Genomic DNA, 21,069 nt, shown 5'->3' with positions numbered 1-21,069 from the left:
CCCCCCCCGAACACACGCACAACATTATGACGTCTTAAAAACGTGTAAAAAACATTTTAAAATTATTAAGACATCTTTAAAAAATGTTGGAAAAACGTCTTCGTGACGTCTTTAAAACGTCTTTAAAACGTCTTATATCCTGATTTAAGACGTCTTATAGATATTATTTTAAATAAATATTATTTTAAAATGTCTTTGGGACGTTGTTTTAAAACATTTTTGAGATGTTGCTTTAAGTTGTTTAAGACTACTTTAAGATCTTTATACACATATGCTATTGTAGATTTCTATAATCAGATATACATTAAAAAGGGGAGAATATTTTATTTATTATCGTTTGTTTGCAGTCGATTGAGAATTATGATTAGACTGTCGATTTGCTCATCCATCCTGCATAGAATTAAGATTAGATATCGATAACAGCGTATAATGATAATATGATACATCGTATACTTTAAACAATAAAACATATGTTGTCGAATAGCATTTGGTAATACATTATTAGAGGTTTGTAGAGAATAAAGGTTTGCCGTAATATTGAAATTGAAACTGAGACTGAAAGAATCTAAGGTAAAACCTCGGACAAGTATCATTGTATATACAAAAATATATAAGGATTAGGAACTGGAATATTTTGTGTTATTTTTATTCTCTTTTTGGTTAAAAATGAGATGAAGAGAAAGAAAGAAAGAGGAAGTGGGAAGATATAAGAAAGCGAGAGAGCGAGAAAACGAGAGAACAAAAGAACGAGAGAGCGAGAGAACAAGAAAGCGAGGAAGTACAGGAGCGAGCGAGAGAGGGAGAGTGGCAGGAAATATTAGTTTTGTGTTTTTTAGTCTTGTGATTGTTAATATTACATATAATGTAAATAGCACAAGTTAAATACGTGTATCGCACGCTTGTATTGCTCTGGTTTATTAGAAGTTTATTAAAAGTATCATCCATACATTATACAAAAATAAACATAATAAACTAAAAAACGGAAACTAGTGGACATGTAAACAACAGAAAGAAATAGCAGAAAACTTATTCTATCTTTTACAAATTCTTTAGATTGTTAATTATTGTTCACAAAAAGTCCATATTATTAATAAGACTTTTATAGCAAAACAACTATTATTAGCATGACACATGAAATTTTCCCATGTTATTAAGAAAGTTAAAAATAGCAACTAAATAGTAAAACATTAGGAGTACAGCTATATTAAGAGCAATGAATACAAATATTAGTGAACTTATTTTAAGCAAGCTAAAGTAATTTGATTACCAAAGTTCAAATGAAAATAACTTTTAGATAAAATGAACGTAGTAAATTGTTTATATCTCCATGTACATTTCTTAAATGACGTACAGTCAAGAAATATTTCATATAACGAAGTTTATAAAAAATAATTTCCTGCAGTTGTCATTAGAAGAAATAAGCTTCTATTCTGCATTAGCTGTCTATATAATCTATATATAATTGATTCATTTATTCTATCTTTTAATAAGTATATGGTATGTTTGACAAAGTTTGCTCATCGCATTTACAAATTTATTAACTGTAATATACGCGTATATCTGAAACGTATGTTCAATATGTATCTGAAATATTAAACATTAAACAGTATTAAATATTAAACAGTCAAACTTGTTATCATTCTGTTAGTATAACATACATTATCCAAATCGCGATCAATTTCAAAATATTTTAACGTTAATTGTTCAATGGAATTATTATGTGACTAACTACATATACTGCATATGTTTATTTAATAATTCATTCGTAAATTCAATATCCGGATTATATCTTGTATTCGTACAGAATAGTTTTTACAGGGATATAGCATATCCTATTATTAGTTGGAAAACAAACTATATAGTAAAGGACAAGCTCTCTATTTCATGGTTTCATAGTCTCGGTCTCATGGTTTCAAATTTCTCAATAAACTTACAAATATCATGGAAAGCTTTTATAGAAGCTCCGTACATACGTAAGGAGGTGAGGATGACAGCTGTAAAGGAAATACGAGTCAACGAGCGACAGAAAGAAAGAGAGATAGAGAAAAAGAGAGAGAGAAGAGAGAATCTATATGAAAAAGAGAGAGGAGAAGAGCAAGAACGAGAGAGTAAAGAAAGAAATTAAAAAATCGAGAAAGTAAATTTCAAAACGAATTCAAGAGGAAGTTAAAACTATTCGTTGCTGTAACCGCTCTGCCTGTCACCATGGTGACCTCTTTGACCCGCTTTCTCTATTCCCACCCGATTTGTCTCGTGGACGTACCTGCCGCGTTTTCTTCAACAGGGAAATTCATGAAGCGGGTCCCGTCACTTGCCACCACGGCGACGGTTAGAGAACTCGGCGGATACATCTCTCTTGAATACGCGGAATCGCAAACCAGTCTCACACGAAGACGGAAGTAGTGAAGGGCAAGTAGGTCGCGGTGTCTTTGCCGATGTCGTCGGCATCAATTCATTAGCAAAGCTAATGTGAGATATTAGTAATTCACAAATGTATACTTACTTACATAAGTCATTTACGTGGCCAATGTATGAAGGACAGCAATACGGCGAAAGTGTATTTACATAAAGAGTGAGGAAGAGAGTGAAAAAGAGGGGGGAGAGGAAGGCAGAGAGGAAGAGAGAGGGAGAGAACGGAGAGTGAGAGAGTGAGAGAGAGAGAGAGAGAAAGAGAGAAAGAGAGAGATGATCGCCAGAAATCCAGATTTCAAAAGGAGAGTAATTATTATTTAAAAGTTACACTAACCACGATACATTTTATTAGCGGCATCGAAGCTTGTCAATTCAATGTTTGATCGACGTTGATCATCATGTCGTAGAAATCTTTGGATTTGTAATGCGGTCTAAATGACGCTTCGTACGTCGTTATATCGAGAAAATAGGTAAAGCTCGTCAATACTATTAAATCTTGAGCGTCATGCTTCTGCCATGGAAAAGGAGACGGAAAGAATTTCACCTTCACTTTCTTCATTCATCGTGCTGAGTTGCATGTATGCACGTGTTAATCTCAATTTCATTTATTATAAAAAATTTATAATATAAAAACTTCTAATTACAAAAATTTATAATACGAGCGAAAAGGTGATTTAATTATGATTCGCATGTTGTGACCTACACAAGATAGTGCTATATACACATACACAGAAAAATATCATTTTACTCTTTCTGCTAAGAAAAGCGATTGCTCAATTTACTTCTTTTCTTTTAAGCAATAACTTAAATCTCTAACAAAAAATATTTTCTTAGTAATAATCTTAAAATATATATATACGAGAAAAATGTTACAGTAAAAATTGCGTTAATATTATATTTCTTTTTATAGTGCTTTCATAAATTTAAAATCTACTAAAATTATGTGTGTATATGTAGTACAAATTACTATAAAAATAATAAACTTGACATTTTACTTGATATATACAGAAAGTGTCTCATTTTAATTGTCCTATAATTTACTCTCCAAAATTTTTTTATTTTTGATTACAGAAAATATGCTTCTGACAAAAGTTGTTTGGTTTGAAGGAGAATATATGATTCCGATGTGACTCATGTCGTCATTTTCAAGAAATTTTAAATGCGACTAATTTCTTAAATAGAACTTCATTTTCTTTTAGATAAGAATTATAGATCTCGTTAAGATATTTTTAAAGAACCCCCAAAAATTATCTTTTGCATAAGCCGTTTCACACACAGAGACATGAAGCTTCAAAGTTTACAAACAACTGACTCCACATGTATGCTTGGTGCAAAAGACTAATGATTATCCTAAATTCATATCCCTATCTAAATTTCTTTCCACTATCCTATTTTTAGCATTAACCAGAAACAACCATATGGACTTAGTAGATTTCTGTTTCTTTTAGGGCGCTTAATTAACATTGTCCCCTTGTCTCTCACGCCCACATAAATTTTTATCATAAGTGCAAACACTCCGCCATTTTGATTGACACATTGTACCACGCGTAATCGAAAATTGTTCTCGACTTTTTGCAGTGTACCGTCAGTAATATAGAAAGCGCGTTCAATTCGCAATTTCATGTTTACAATAGTTTTAGGTTGTGTCGTAAACACTTTTTCCTTGACAGTCCTCACAGGAAAAAGTCCATAGGCGTGAGATCAAAAGATTTTGCTAGCTATTCTTGGGTTCGACTACCCATTCTAATCCACCTTCTATGGAATTTTTCGTTGAGGTATGTGGTAATCAAGCAAATCCTATAGGCAGTAGCACTATCTTGCAGCAATCACATTTTATGACGAGTACAACGATTTACATCTTCGAGGAAGTTTGACAACTCGTTTTGCAAGAATCACAAGCAGATTTGCCTATTTAAATAGCCTTCAAAAAAGTGACGTTCAATTACATGGATTTCGATAATGCCACCTTAAATATTAATCAATTATTGATGCTGGTATTTAACACTTGCCCAGACAACATAATGTCTAAAATCGACATAAGACGTCTTAAAGATCATTTTTAAGATATCTTTCAGACGATTTACGTATAAATGTCTTTAAGACGTTTTAAAGGTTATCTTTAAGACGTCTTATGTCCTGATTTTAGACATTATGTTGTTTGGGTCGCTGCCATTGTGATTTGTGATTAAATTAATAAGTATATATATATATATATATATATATATATATATATATATATATATATAGAATATAAAAAAACATTCAAATAATTACAATATCTTTATAGTAAAAATTTAGCATATAACATTTCTGCGTAAAAATATAATTCTGGATATAATGCTATATGGTCCAAGATTATATAAAATAATTTTATTGCAATTTTTATTATAATATTTATTCCACGTCTTCATGACAAATTTTGAACATATTCATTATGATATACTAAAAAAAAGAATTTATTTTCTTTGCAAGAGTATTATAAAATTTAATTGGAAAAAAAGTTGACTCGGCTCTATTCAGTAAGTAAACCAAATTTTTGTTTTAATTTATATTCTCACAATTGAAATATTATTAGAATTCAGAATATATTTTTAATAAATATGTGATGTTTATAATGATAAATCTGCGAAAATATGAGTTTATGAAATACTCGAAACAAATAACATTTATATACTTGAATGTAGTATTATTTTTCTGTGTGTACTAAACGAAAAACTCCGAGCGAAATTCGTCTGAGCAAAATATGCAAATAGGTTAATCGTAAACATTATGTAATGTTGCTTTGAAATCATCTTGTTCGTCATATGAGCCAATAATCGACTGACTTCGACTAAATTCGATGCGGAAAAGACCACTCTTGATAGTTATTAGAAGAAATGCACCTATATGAGCAATCTGGAACAATTCGTGATCACTCTTCCGTGCCATGCATTACCGTTAATTTATCACATTTACCGTTCCACTTTCATCGGTGGAAAAGCACATACACATGTATATCTCGAGAAAATCGAGAATTTTATATTACTGGTTTAACGTGGTCTTATATACTATTACATATAACCAAATGCGCGCATGTAATTACATAACCAGTTACGCGTTAACGGTTAAGCAGGTACATGTAACGGAAATGCCAAATTACTAATGCCAAATTACTAATTCGAAAGTAAAAGAAGGTTTTATTTCATGTTTAAGTTAGCCGATCGTATAATTTCGATTTGCTCTTATCGTTTGCATTTGAGAGATCGGCAATTAATCGTTATCAAAGTCTTATTGCATTCCGTAAAGAGGAATTCAGATTTCCAGACTTAATTTTATTATTGTGCTGTACCGCAAGAAGGAACAAAACAAGAAGAGCGTGAATGACTTATTAAATCTACGTAAAAATGCTTTAATTAAATAGCAATGTTAAATTAGTTAGAACGACGATGTCGATTAGGTCTAAGCAGAGTGAGTGTATCTCCTTCGTTAAATGAATTATCTCAAATGTGCAATATTTTAATTACAGGTATTTTCATGCGGTATACGTATAATCGCTCGCCGAGACGACACGCAAGAAATGCGGAATGTATGTTTCTACACTAACTATGTGTATCTCGGCAAGTTTACGTCCAACGTAATGAGTGTTAATCATTTATAATGAATACGGTGCGCTCTGAGGTAAATAAGTAGCGTCGCTTAATGTGCTGGCAAGATATTAAAGTAATTGCGAGATCGAGAGTAAAGTTAATATTAATTGCAAACAGATCGATATCATCCAATAATCAGAATATACTAGACAACTTAGACAACATTATGATATCTTGAAAAGTTATTAGAAATATGTTATTATGAAATTTTTAAGATGTTCCTATTTAAAATATATTATAGATATATTAATTAGATGTTCTTGAATCATTATTTTAAGACAACTTAAAACATCCTGTTTAAAACTATTTTAAGACCTTTATACATGTATTCAATTTAATATATGTTCAATAAATGTTTTATTTAATATTGTTTATTTGCAGGAGTCAGTCGAAAATTATTATTAGATTGTGGATGTGCTCTTCCGTCTGCTCCATCAATTCAGGATTAAAATTAAGATTAGATGACAGCTAAAATATAATGGTGGCATACACACACACACACACACACACACACACATCATGTGCTTTAAATTTTAAAATTTATGCTGGGTATACCACAGTTATCCGTTGTCATCGATCCCTAATTCTAACGCTGAGCAAATGTACCAAACGATTAAGCAAAACTACAATCTAATTATGCAATTCTAAAGAAAACTATATGTATGGAATAGAAAAAAGATTTTCATTCGACATAATAATTCAACTGAAAATTAAAAAATCATACATATTCACTATTTAATAAGTTTTGTACAATTTTTTTTCAGTACTGGCATAATTCTTGCACACAATACACACAAAACTTAAACATTTTGATAATATTTGCTATAGCAACGTATGTATAAATGTCATAATTCGTAATGTAGACAGTTATGCAATGTTTTAATAATGTCTCACAATAGATGAATATTTCAGACGTTTTTCTTTTTTTTTATAAGATCTTTAAAACGTCTGTAAGACATCTTTAAGTAACATTTTAGAAATGTCTAAAATAAAGTGTCTAAGATATCTTATATGAGACATCTTAAATAAGATATCTTAAAATCCTCTATTTCTTATATTGACGACTATGTCTTACCACCCTTATCAATCTTCTTTAATTAATAATTAAAAATCTATAAAATTATTAGAGGGTAAAATGGTAGACCTTTTTATTCAATTGGATCTAATGTACAAGCACACACAACAACACACATCATCACTAAACTCATCTACCATATCGCACATTATCATTCACTTCTTCTTCTTCTTTAATTAATATCTTGACTATTATTGCAAAAGTCGTAAAACGATATAGAATTTTTATATTCACTTTAATCCATTCTATATTCCTACAAAAATTTCAGAGAAAATATACATAAAAAAATATACACAGTGTGTTTCAAACTCTCCTCCGAAATTTTTATGAGAATATAGAATAGATAGTGGCGATGTGTGTTGCTATGTGCTTATACTTATTAGAATTAAAAATAAAAAAGCCTTTTATTATTTTACGAATAACTACGTAGATTTCTAATTATTAATGAAAGAAATTATTATAGATCCCTTGTCCAAAAATTGAGGCCAATTAACTAGTCAAGTGACTGTTGATTAATTTAACAAGCAAATGTGTCTACAGCTAACGTGTCATTTGCAAATGTGTCTACAGCTAACGTGTCATTTTGACAGCTTCATATATATCTGTAAAAAGAGTTATTCACCTCTATGTGACGCGTAATCAGTAGAAGAAAATAAAAGTTTTAAGACAGAAAGGTAAGATTATATAATTAATAGAAGATTATACAATTAATATTGTAAAGGCAACATAATTGCAATTAATAATATGAACTAATTTTTATTTCGCGTCACACGCAAATGAATGACCTCTTTCACAGATGTATACGAAATGTCTACTTACCAAAATATTACTTTGATATTACACATTCCCGCTTGCTGAATTAACCGACAATTATGAAAAACACGTAGCTAGAAACAAATACGGTGGAAATTTTTAGTGACCATCAATCTAGTAAAATGGTAGCATCCACGCGTAGATATATCATATTAAATTATCAAAAGGATATGAAAATGACAACACGAAAATAGATAAGTCATTTCCTACTATTTATCTCTCTTTAAAACTGGCTGTCATAATAACAATTAAGTGTCTCATGTTTATTACGAGAGCATAATCAAGATACAAAAGATGTTTAAGATTTTAGAAAAAAAATTGCTGCAATATGATATAAATAATGTCAAAGTTCTCCGACTCAGAAGCAATTTTGCATTATATTCCGACACTCGTAATTCCCGAGTACTTGCTTCGACCGCAAGAAATCCTATTATGTACAGCATGTTAAGCAACAAGAGAAAATTATCGCAGAGCGAATATTCACTGTAAACATGCCTGTCGTAAACCAAATTTGCGTAATATTCTCGCGCGAAAGCGACAATCACGCCGCATTAAATATATTTTTAGAGACTGTTTTTTATGGAAATAGTCAAACCGCAAAAATAAATGTTTAGCAATTCAATGTATACGCAAATAAACGTCAATACAACATTAAAATAAACGTCATAATAAGTCGTAAACAATTATAAAATATTTCTCCGAAAATATCGCGTTCTGTGAGTAATAATTACGTAATCCGATACAAGGTTCAATTTGCGTCACTTGCATTTAGCGTTCAAAATCGAATCACCTGTCGTTTTGGTCACAATTGTTTTTATCTTTATCTTTCCGTAATACCAATACTTTTGTATTAATATTATGAAGATTATGGTTGAATAGATAGTATATTTAAATTATAAAAATAATCCCGCACAAAAATTAAGTAATACAGCGAATTAAGTAATACAGAGTGCGATCTACAATGTCGGACTTCCTCCTGACTTTTCCAGCCTAACTCAACTTCTACCATCGCTTCTCGATTTAACAAACTTTTATTTATATTGAGGAAAAAAGGGAAACAAACAGATCGCCACGTATTTGTCTCTGAAGTCGGTTATAAATCTCTGGGACATGTCAAATAAATAAATATTGCTAACGATCGCCCTTCTAACTTGGCAGTTCGAAATTCTTGTCACCACATATGTTCAAACAAAAATTTAAAAAATGTCGAAATATATATATATATATATATATATATATATACATATTATTATATACATATTATGACAATGTTATTGTACATTTATCCACAATATCATAAAAAAGTAACATTCATAGGAGCACCTTTATCACTTGTCATTTCGGCGTGCCTGAACGCGCGAAATCTCAGTCCTGTTATTGGTGAAATATAATCGCTTCCCATTTGAAAACTATTATAGCCTCGACATTTTTGTATCAAAGTTTTTATCTTGGAATGTTCTAAAGAATCTGCCATTAAAATAGCATGCGGTAGTTTCAGGATATATATGAGATATAATGCCCTGTATATGAGATATAATATATTAACGAATGGCTTTTGCGGACCTCGGCAAGAAATGAACAAACGAGAAACGACGAAAGTAGGGCACACTATAGTATGGTTTACCCGGAGCGATATTTATGATTTCAAGTCGAAATGTTGGTACCATTTAATATTTTTCTTTTTTAAGCAAAATCAAGTTTCTTGCACCGGTTATCGGTGCGGTCTGTAAAATTGCGCGCGACATTTCGATGTCGCAAATTGCGATTATCCGAACGCGCGTTTAATGCGTAATTCATAAAAATCTGTCGGTATATGTACAGTGAATGGCGTTCCACGGCGTTCCCCTCCTCCTTTAACAAGACGTCGAGTTTGAAACAGATACTACGAAAGTGCAAGTGCTTACTTTCAGCCACTGTCTTCAAATAACGTAGATATAATGCCATGTAATGTATTAATGATCGGAAGTGTGTTAATGATCAACAAAATTATACAATGGAACATCACACATGTACACACACATGTTCTTATTAATTAAAAAATTTATTGAATAAATTATTATACTGCATTCAGATGCATTTAGATATATTAAAATATTTAACTTCATATCACCGTGGCTCCTCTAAAAAATTTCACCGACGGTATCCGTAATTACTAGAGCGTACAACATGATGCGCGTCTCATTAATATTGTCATTTGTGTTCGGAGTGTCGATTTTCACGTAGAAATGAAGATAATCACACATTCACGCCGGATCGCATGCAAAAAGCGCAATCGAGGCGTGCCATAGAAGTAATTTCAAAGGCAGATGCGGCCGCGAGAAAGCGCGGGATTACTTCGTAGCCGTTGCTGGCGCACATTTGCGTGCAAGCGAGGTATCCTCCGGTCTCTGTAATTTCGCGAAATAGGCCGCGAACACGCGTGGACGAGATGGATAGCGCGGGTGCGCGGTAACAAACGGAATACACGACGAGCAAGACAAAAACAAGGCGTGCACACACTTGTGTTCTGCGACTGCCAACGTTCCTCAACGCGTTGCATTGCCGTAATATCGTTTTATCGAATTTACCGTTATGTCAATCCGTTCCGCATCGACGGTACGACCAACCGTCGTGTACGCAAGACGCTCGCATAGCAACATCGGAAACTTTGCAAAAAAGAGACGCGCGCGCGTACAGACATGCATACACGCCAGAAGGATAGAGGATATAAAGTGTTACAGACTAATATCTTGGAAAAAATGCCTTAGTTAGAAAAAATGTTACTCAAAGGTTATAAAATCTCGAGGGGAATACAAAATAGTAATATATTATTGTTATAATAAAATATTTCTTTCAACAGTATCTCAAAATTAACATTAGTTTTTAAATAAAATCAGAGCTGTTTTAATTAATATCAGTGTTCCTCAGATTATCTGAAATTAAAAATATTAAGATGAAACTATCAAAAAGTGAATACTTTGCGAGATATCTTACATTTTATTTTGATACTTTTTAGCATAAGATATGAAATATCTTGTAAACTATTCATATTTTTTGACAAATTTACTTTAACACTTTTGTAAATAGAATGAAGATCGTGATTTTAATCTTTGCACAGTGATGTGTCAATATATTTGGAAAATGCAATGGAATTTTGTTTAAGATTTCTTAATGTTTTTCTTACAACACTTAACCTGTCATTATGCGTACAAAAATATTAAGGTAAAGTTACCAATATATTTTGTGAAGTGAAAAGAAGCTATATAACATTATAGTGGGGATATATCTCAAATCAATACTTCATAAGATCTTAAGGATGTTGCTCTTTTAAAATGAATCAGTCAAACATCACTGAAAACAGTGAATATACACTGATTTGCAGTTATAAATATAGAAAGTACTTATAATTGATATCAGTGATTATTCACTGATTCATTTTAAAAAAGTATAAAGCCAGTGTTGTATTTTTCGTGACACATAAAGGGAACACCATACCTAAAATTATTATATTTATACTTATCAAACAAAAGTACGTTTCTATACATTTATTTTATTATTCAAGTAATAAATGTTAATTTAAAACAAAAAATTTGACATATAGGGTGAAGTATCTAAAATATAAGCCATCTGAATAATTTGTACAATATGTGTTGTATAAAAAATTGTTACATACAAAAGTTGCATTATTTGAGGGAGTCATTAGATAGGGGAGAGTCCCGATTGCCGACAGTACTATTGACCACAAATTGTAATGATTGGTTCGATCTGGTAATTCAATCAGATAATTCTTATCGATTGGTTTGTGTGCAACCGTACTGTAGGCAATCGAGACGCTCCCATTAGATAGTATATATATTGTTTTTATAAAAAAGTGGAGGCGTTTCATAAATTTGAAAGTTAATTTTGTTTTTTATATAAAATTACCTTAATTGTGTTATGTAAATAGATTTCTTGTGACATTTTGCGTAAAACGTTATAAGAATAATATAGTCAAAAATTGAATAATTTACGAGATATTTTATATCTTAATATGACATAACACACTTTTAACATAAAATACAAAATATCTTGTAAAATATTTAGTTTTATATAAATACTTATCTTAATACTTTTACATTTAATGAAACGAATAAATCGATTGGAGCAAAAAAACGTATAATTGTTTTCAAAAAAAGATATATTGTATACTATATACTTTACCTTATTATTTTAAATACGCAGTACTATTCGTTTCGTTATTCTATACATAAAAGTATTAAGGTAAAATTATTAAAAACTAAATATTTTACGAAATACTTTGTATATATATTTTGTCAAAATATATTATATTAAAATATAAAATATTTCGTAAACTATTCAATTCTTGATCATATTACCCTTATAACTTCTTATGCAGAATATTACATTTTACAGAATCTATTAAAATAGTTCTATGTAAAAAATCAAAGTTAACCTTCAAATTCCCGAAACTTCTTCATTTATAAAAACAGTACATATATTATCTAACGACTTCCAAAATCCTGCAACTTTTATATGTAACAATTTTTTTCATACAACGCATAGTTCACAAGTTATTTAAGTGCTTCACTCTGTACACACAATATCACAAATACAAAATTTTTTTTTTATTAACTCCTTTATTTTTGTGCATCAATTGATCTAATTGAGATCTGACACAGATGATAGAAAAAAGTATATAAGTGGTTAAATATGCGTGAGTATATATGTATATGTATCTTAAATATTATTATAAATTATAAACTTTCCATCATAATATTTGCAAACAAAACGGACAATAATTCTGAAATTTGTGTTTATGTCAATATGTTAATTTTTAAAATCATGGTGGAGTTTTTCATTATAATCCTAATTCTAAAAAGAAAATTTACAAAAAAAATTAAAAATAGAAATTAAAAACAGTACGTGTACCAAGGAACACGTATAAAAAGTATTAATTATAATTTCAAATATCTCAACTCTCGAATGGTTAATCTTTTTCTAATTGTACAAATAAACAGTTAGATAATATTTCAATTCATATGTAGTATAAGTTTCAATAAACTTTTGACAAACTCTCATTTTGCCTTATAATCTTCTTAATAACAAATTTCTCATCATTAATTTAAAGCAAAATATCTTAAATAGCCAATAGCTCATAGATGGTAAATAGACTCGTTATGAGTAAGCCGATTATCGCAGTGATTAAATGCGTTCGACAAGAAGGTGATGGTAAATATTTGTCAAAGGATTTTGCGATTAGCATTCACGGCGGATCACTGCGCGATGTTCAACCCTAGTTGAGCCTGTCGAGAAACCTGTCTTGTCCATTTGCGTCACTTCCCATTCAGTATTTTACGACAGAAACATGAAACGTGAAAGAGACTCCCTTAAGTGAACTCGTCGTAAGAACGTAACGCACGAGTGAACCGTCACGCAGAAGAATAAAATAGATTAGTTAGCCTCTTTTTTTCCTCGTCTATATGTATGCCATAGCTTTGTAAACATTTACCTTGCACATATCATCACGAATATTCGGTTTATATCTATGTGAAAAATTCGACATTTACAATAGCGTTTCGTCTTGTGCATCGATATAGTTACCAATCGATGCCGTCCATCCGACGACGATCCAAAGTGGCGATCGATAGAGGTCGGCACGGCTATCTAACTGTAAATCTAACGCGCCGACCCGTAGACCATACGAATCAAGTGCATCCAGTCTGCGATGCACGGATTTGAGTGTGAAATTTAACGGGCTTGCGCCGAGCGGTTCAATACCGATTCCAGCTCGTCAATACGCACCTCAGGTACTCGCGGTGCCAGCACCTGATTTGCATAACAAATCGACCCATCGTTTACCGGGCTCAACTCCGTCGCTGTCGATTGGTCGATATTTAAAGTGCGCAAGCCACAAACACGAGTGGAATGTTACGCAACGGACAAATCGTGTGTATCGCACGAATATATAATTTGTCATTTTTTATCCTCTTCTTATACCATATTTTATATAAAAGATGATTCGTATAAAATGACCGATTATTAATGAATTAATATGTTCACTACAAGCGTCGCATATGTGTGATGCAACGATCTTTCACTGGAGACCAGTGTCACATATGTATGACGGCAAAATTTTTTCTGTGTTCACATTACCAAACTAAGTCTGTTCTGTATAATCAGTGTAAAAAAATACGAAGTGGGAAAAGTCCTCTAAATAAACCGTAGTAGTCAACGTGTTAAGAAGACGTATAAAAATGTTTAACACCTCATTATTAAACATTTTTGTAAGAACCATTTTTCCATGTGTCTTCTTAATTCGCTAATAATCACATCTGTCATTTTGTACGAGTCACCCTGTATGTATATATGAGAACCCATATACTCTATCGCACCACAAACTCACGCTTTTTGCACATATAAATCTCGAATACCATATCGTGAATGTAATTAGTCCGTGTGTGAATTTAAATACGTACCTTGGAGGAGGGCGTTTGCAGGAACGTCGCGATGCCCGCTCGCACTCTGTTCTTTACGCCGCGTACAGTTCCTTTGGCACTTCGTATGGCTTCCTTGTCGTGGATTTTATAGCCGGCGAAGCACTCCTCCTTCTCGGCGACACCGTGCTCGCCGTTGGAGTTGTTATTGTTACCGCGCAGCTCGTTCACGTGAAAATTGTAGTACCTGTCGTCCTCGTACAGGTACTTGTGACCGGTCGACTGATTCTGACCAACATCCGCGCATTCCTGCTCTATCCTCTCTTGCTCACGTTGCTTCCTTTCCTCGTACGTGCGCTCCTTAATAACCGGCGACAATGGCTTGCCGTTCAGCTCGATCGCGGGATCGGGACTCCTCACTCGCGGTGTAGAGGAGGCTTTCGACAGAGACGATGTTCCGGACGGTGACGGCGAGACGCTGGCCGACGACACCGGCGAGCACGGAGCGGAGCCGAGTTCCGTTACCGCGGAGACTTGCTGACGAACGCCACTCGATTTCTCGACCTGACGATCATCGTTCGTTGATGCAACTCGAACGTCCGATTTTTCGACGACGTCTGCTACAGCCTTCTCCTCGACGGCGTCCTTGGTCACGAGATCTTTGCTCGTCGAGTGCACACGATACTCGCCGTTCACCTCGGCGCCGTTCAACGAGTCGCAACTGATGTTACTCTCGTTGTCATCGCTGTCGACCTCGGCGCCGCTACTGGTCAGACTGCCAGTCCGATTATGCGTATTGTTGGACAATATCACCATGCTAGAATTCTTCTTCTTGGGCAACGGTGGTGGCGTGCCGTCAAGGTCGCTGCAGGTACCGCTGTCTAAAGTGTCGCTGGGCGAACATTGGCCGCTGGACATAACCATACCGTTTAACGGGCTCTGATACGAGTTATAATAGAAACAGGCGTTCGGACGACCGCCAAGGGAGGACGAGTTCAGAGTCTCCGTGGTCTCGCGGTGTACCATGTCTTTGTTGTCGCTCCTGTCGTTGTTCAGGCCGCGCCTGTCGTCGTCCTCCTCGTCGTTGTTATTGTCGATACTGCTGTTGCTGTCGCGCTCCCGATTATCGGACGTTGCTTCGCCGCCGAAGACACTGATCCTCACACAGCCCTCACCGGCACCGGCACTCTCACAGTGTCGCTCGTTCACCAGGTTCGTCGCACTCACCACCACCGCACCGTCGCCGCGTCTGTCCGAGCGTTCGCGCGCGATCCCGTTTTCGTCCAGGGTCAACCGTACCGTCGATATCACCCTACCGTTCTTGTCGCCATCCGGATTGATCTTGATCTTGACTATATGCGCGGCTTGTTGCTGATGATGATGCTGCTGCCACCGTTGCTGCAGCGATGACTCGACGACACTGCTCCGCTCTTCGTAGCCGTTCGCCGATTGTACTTCCGGGATTCTTCTCCTACAGGTTGTCGTGGAATCGGCGGTAGGAGCGCTAACTCCGACGAATACCGTTGCTCCGGGCCCGGAGGCGAGAGGCGGTGCGGCGGAAGGGGAAACGGTCCGGATTGACACAGTCTGCCGAGCAGCCTGGCTCGCATCCCGACCCTGAGTCTTCACTGGTAGTGGCGGAGGCACGGTCATCGTGGTGCTTTCGTCCATACGTGCATACGATATCACTGCTGGGCTCACTCGATCGACTTCACCTTGAGGAGGAATTTGGAAAGTCGGAGTTTAACGTCCCTCGCTCTTCGCGCTTTCCTTTCTCTCTTGTTGCGCGTCCGTTCTGTAATGCGAAATTCACTTTGCACCTGAAATACACGATTGCTCGCGTTTACTTGCCAAATCGAATACGATCGAAACGCATCCTCATCCTTGTCTGATGGTCGACGAGCGATGTTAATTGCGCAGACATAACTACGTATCCCCGAAAAAAGACCAACCGCGTATTATTCGAGCGGATCCCTCTCGCAATTTATTGTGATATTCACCGCAAACGCAACGTGAATTGCTCGCGCCGAATAACTGCAATTCGGATCAAAATAACGTTCAATCAAAGTCGAGTGCCGTTGGAATGGACCGCTTTTCATCGGCGCACTCGTTGTGTCGAACGGCTCGCAACGCGTATGCTGAAACGTATCGAGCTAATATTATTCCTTCGATATCGCTAATTTAAGCGTTCAACCAGCGAAATTAATACGTCGCCCATACACCTCCCTAGCCCATTTCCTTCAAACCACTCGAAACAATGCTTTAATTAAATTAATCAAATTATACACAGTACCGGTTTAGCGATCGATGGTCTACGCGTTAAATGATTAACCGCAACACATCATCAAACTTTCTACAATCTTTGGAGTATCGATGAGAAATTAGGAACACGTCGGAAGTTTATACTCCGAAATTCACGATTAAAATTACTCGTAACTTTTCCGTCGTTCTCAACGTACTATAAGACGTGTACGCCGAACACACTGCAAAATTAACCCAATCCTGGCTGACCGTGATTCACCGATCGCGCTCGAGATTTACCGTACGCAAGGACGATCGAGCAGACGTCCACCGGGAAGCTTGACGAATTACGACGGCGTTTGAATCAGGTCGATCGGCCGAGAGCGTAAGGCCCCGCGGCTCGAGAAAACGTTAACACCTTGCGCACACCTGTGCCCGTGCGAGATCGTGGATTATCTGTCGCACACGTGAATGAGAGAGAGAGAGAGAGAGAAAGAGAGAGAAAGAAAAAGAGAGAGAGGCTTGTGGAATATGCGGGACTGGTACGCATCGAAAGATGGAAGCAACATGAGATGGAGGAGGAGACGCGTCGTTGGGGACAGCGAAGCACCACTTACGAACCGCATATGTGTATCAAGAGCGGCGCATAGTAAAATCCGAGTCTACGACTCAAAGCCGGTTGTAGCTGAAGAAGACGACGATGACGACGAAGACGACGATAATCAACAACGGGTGATCGTACACAGCACGGAACGTCAGTAACAGTACTGAGTGCCTGCTGACACTCACTCATGCAGTTTCACGGCCCGGGTGAGGACTGGAGTCGGGCCCCGGCAGGACCGGGGCACGGCGAAAGGGGGAGTGGGAAATATCGGCCCGTCTACGGGGAAGAGCACGCGGAGGTAGTGGGAAGGGAGGGAGAAAGGCGAGACTCGGGGAAGGACGAGAACGGGTTTCTTCGAGCCGGCTATAGAGTCGTCCGACAGGTACCTGCCTGGCCGAGTAGCGCGAACGTGGCGTCCTCTGTTGAACCGCCCGGTATCGACAATCCGGTACCTTATTTAAATGCCTGACTCTTTACCGTTCACCGCCTTTCACGTAGCCGTATGGCGATCTAGCTGGTCTGCCCACCTGCCTACTTGCCTGCCTGCTTGCCTGCCTGCCTGCCTGCCTCTCTGCCTGCCTGTTTGCCTACCTGCGCGCACGTAGGTGTGTTCGTGTCAAGCATATACGTGCTCGTCCACGTTGGTGTGCACCTGCCGAAATTTCACCATCGCGGTACCATGGCACATCCTCTCCGCTTCTTTTGGCGGCATCTCGAGCCGTCCGCTATAATTCGCGTACAGCCGTATCCCGTGAATGGCCGTGTAAATGGAAAGCGCGTCAATCTCGCAACCTCGCAAGCTACATCGCATGATACGTACCGAACATTTCTCCACGATGATCGGTAATGTGAGCTGGAGGATGCGTTGAGATGATGCTCGTTGCATACTGATAGGACACGTCGCAAATAAGAAATCGCGTAGATTTAGCTAACTTCGCGATTTAGCGCTTTCGAAAGTTTAATCTAATCGATCGTCCTCTCTCTCCTTTCCTCTCTTTCATTCTCCATTTTTCTAGTTATAATTATGACTTTAATTTAACGTAATCATTCTAGTTCAAAAATATTCTTTTATCTTTAATGAACTCATGTAACTCGATTCCGTAACAAAATTTCCTATAAAATTATTTGTAAAACTTCCGTCGTTGAAATGTCAAAAATAATACACACAAAATCCTTCATATTGACTTTGTAATTTATATTGACTGTTGCATATTTATGGGAAACTTCACAAATAAGAAATCGAGTAGGCTTAGCTGACTTCACTATTTAGCACTTTCGAAAGTTTAATGGACCATCCTTTCTCTTCTTTCCTTTCTTTTACTCCCAATTTTTACAGTTTATTACTAGTTATTATTAGTTTATTATTTAGTTTAGATTATTATTTTAATTTAATGTTCAAACGCGAAATAAATAAAGATAAAGTTTATTATTTTATATTTAATAAACTCATCTAGTGGAGTGCAATTCATATATATATATATATATATATATATATATATATATATATATATTTATCAAGTTTTTTATAAAATATTTTATAAAATTTCCTACAAAATTGTCTATAAGGCTTTCATTTTGGTACTTTAGAAAAAATGCATACAGCATCCATTATATTCATTTCATATTGATCATTACATTGATAGAAGATTCATAATAATAAGAAATCTTATAGATTTGTTATTATTGTTATGGATTATGATAGTTGGTTTTGCGATTTAAATTATATGATCTAATGAATCGTACTCTCTCTTTCTCTCTCTCTCTCTCTCTCTCTCTCTCTCTCTCTCTCTCTCTCTCTTGTCTTCTGTTTTGCATTCTCGATTATTGAAATTGTAATTAACATTCTAATTTAATAATTATTATAATTAAGAGGATATAGAAATGGATAATGAATTTGTAAAAAATATCGATAATATATACAAAGGCAATCGTCATTAACACGATACTATCTTTTTCATATTTCTTAGACATATTAATCTTATATAAATGTATATTATTTTGTTGTATCATGATAGTAGGAAACATAACTACGTATATATAAAAATCCTTCTGCAAACTTTTCATATATTTTTGAGCCTCTATATTTAGTTATAAAGATATAAAAATGTTCCTTAGAATTTTCGTTAGCGGAGCAAACACACGTGCAATATGTACAAAAATGAAGAATTTTTGTATCAAATAAATATTTACAACAACTAACAGCTCAAGATAACAATTTTAAAATTTTTTATTGTTTTCAATAAATACAGCAATACTCTAATTCATTATTTCATATACTTTCAGTAAAAGCACTGTGCAACCAACACGAGTAAATAAGAGTAAATTTTGCAGAAAAAAAAATCTATATTTCGATGGTAGTTTTCAAGTATGCACACACATCCCATTAAAGTTACTCTTTTATATTTAATAAACTCATTGAATAGAATGTACATTGATTCAATAATATACATTTATATAAGATTAATATGTCTAAGAAATACGAAAAAGATAGTATCGTATTAATGACGATTGCCTTTGTATATTATCGATATTTTTTACAAATTCATTATCCATTTCTATATCCTCTTAATTATAATAATTATTAAATTAGAATGTTAATTACAATTTCAATAATCGAGAATGCAAAACAGAAGACAAGAGAGAGAGAGAGAGAGAGAGAGAGAGAGAGAGAGAGAGAAAGAGAGAGTACGATCCATTAGATTAAATGATTGAAATCGCAAAACAAAGTTTCTTACAAAACTGTGTACAAAGTTGCCGTCCTCGGGAGATATCAGAAGGAATGCATACAGGATCTTTTATATTGACCTTGCAACGCGTGAGAAGCTTAAATGGGACTAGAACAGGTTCCGTTACACCTCCCAACCGCGTGCATACCACGAATGGTCCGTCTGGTTATTCTTGCCGTCTGATTTTTTCTCGTCTGAGGGCAAGACATCTCGCGCTTGCAACCTCTGTGCTAGGTGTGCTTATCGATGACCTGTCGGGCAACGAGGGTCACGCGAAACGGGGAAGAAAACGCTTACCGACGTGATGTCACCAAATAAATAACGATTATATTTGATTACCTTGTACATTCACAATTACTAAATAATCTGTCGATTGAAGACCAACTGTCGACACTCGACCTCACAATTTGCCTAAGAATGATCATCGATCATCAGCCAGATGGCCCAATGCAATAAACTCTTTATAAACTTTTCTGCATGTAATTAAACGTATATAATACATAGTCGTGAAAGTGTTTTAACACGAAACACACTGATTGCTCATATTTTATCCGTATTATTAGTTATTTTCTCGAATGATTGTACGAGTTTTATTGATCCTTAACGTAGTGAGTTTGAATTTTCCAACTGATTCACGGCATTATTGCTATAACATTCACATTCACAACGTTTTACGATGTCAGCTCTCTTTCTCTAGACAGGAACCATACGTTCATGGGTTCCGATTTCCCCTTCATCACGACGGGCCCTCTATATTCCAAAAGAAACTGCGGATCTTGATTCTCCGGCATACAGAGATACCTGCAAAAAATTGCAAAGATATTTATGTGTTAGAAAGAAAATAGAAATATTATATATAAATATAAATTGGAAATAAATCTTTCTTTATATTACATAAACGCTTCTCTGAAATTTATGATGAATATATTTTAACTACTGCCAAGAAAATATTCCTTGTTAAAGATAATCATTACTTAAAAGAGGAAATGTAAAATAACTAATTGCTTATATTAGCAGTAGAATGATATTTTTTCTGTGTGGAGTATACGTATTGAATTTGTGAAGAATACCCTAGTTATACTTTGCAGAGTGTGCAGTCAGAATCCACTCTGAGCTTGAGTGAAACATTCACACTTAAAATTCGGAGTAGTAATATCTT

The 21,069-nt window shown here is 35.1% G+C and overlaps 2 protein-coding genes across 8 annotated transcripts in view; both read right to left on the bottom strand.

Moving 5' to 3' along the window:
* LOC116841600 (glutaredoxin domain-containing cysteine-rich protein CG31559-like) overlaps positions 1-17,410 on the bottom strand; it is a 69,732-nt gene extending 52,322 nt beyond the window's left edge. The window contains exons 1-2 of one of the 5 annotated variants that reach the window (XM_032809735.1): positions 17,198-17,410; positions 14,382-16,159 (exon numbers count right to left, since the gene is read on the bottom strand). In XM_032809735.1, coding sequence (XP_032665626.1) covers positions 14,382-16,010 — 1,629 coding nt within the window. In that variant the 5' untranslated portion in view covers positions 16,011-16,159; positions 17,198-17,410. Of the gene's footprint in view, positions 1-14,381; positions 16,160-17,197 lie in introns of those variants that run through there. The other 4 variants (XM_032809743.1, XM_032809725.1, XM_032809714.1 and 1 more) reach the window with 4 other exon arrangements.
* A 2,802-nt stretch (positions 17,411-20,212) lies between these two features.
* The window catches only part of LOC116841566 (guanylate cyclase soluble subunit beta-1), a 45,191-nt gene continuing 44,334 nt past the window's right edge, over positions 20,213-21,069 (bottom strand). For all 3 annotated transcript variants that reach the window (XM_032809645.1, XM_032809653.1, XM_032809662.1), the window contains one exon: positions 20,213-20,711. In XM_032809645.1, the coding sequence (XP_032665536.1) occupies positions 20,582-20,711 (130 nt within the window). In that variant the 3' untranslated portion in view covers positions 20,213-20,581. The remainder of the gene's footprint in view (positions 20,712-21,069) is intronic.

Source organism: Odontomachus brunneus, unplaced genomic scaffold (genome assembly GCF_010583005.1).
Source record: "Odontomachus brunneus isolate Ranch 3 - 2012 unplaced genomic scaffold, Obru_v1 Obru_scaffold_002, whole genome shotgun sequence".
NCBI classification, from domain to species: Eukaryota; Metazoa; Arthropoda; class Insecta; order Hymenoptera; family Formicidae; genus Odontomachus; species Odontomachus brunneus.
The sequence above is the reverse complement of the archived record's forward strand: the minus strand, read 5'-3'. Positions and strand labels throughout refer to the sequence as shown.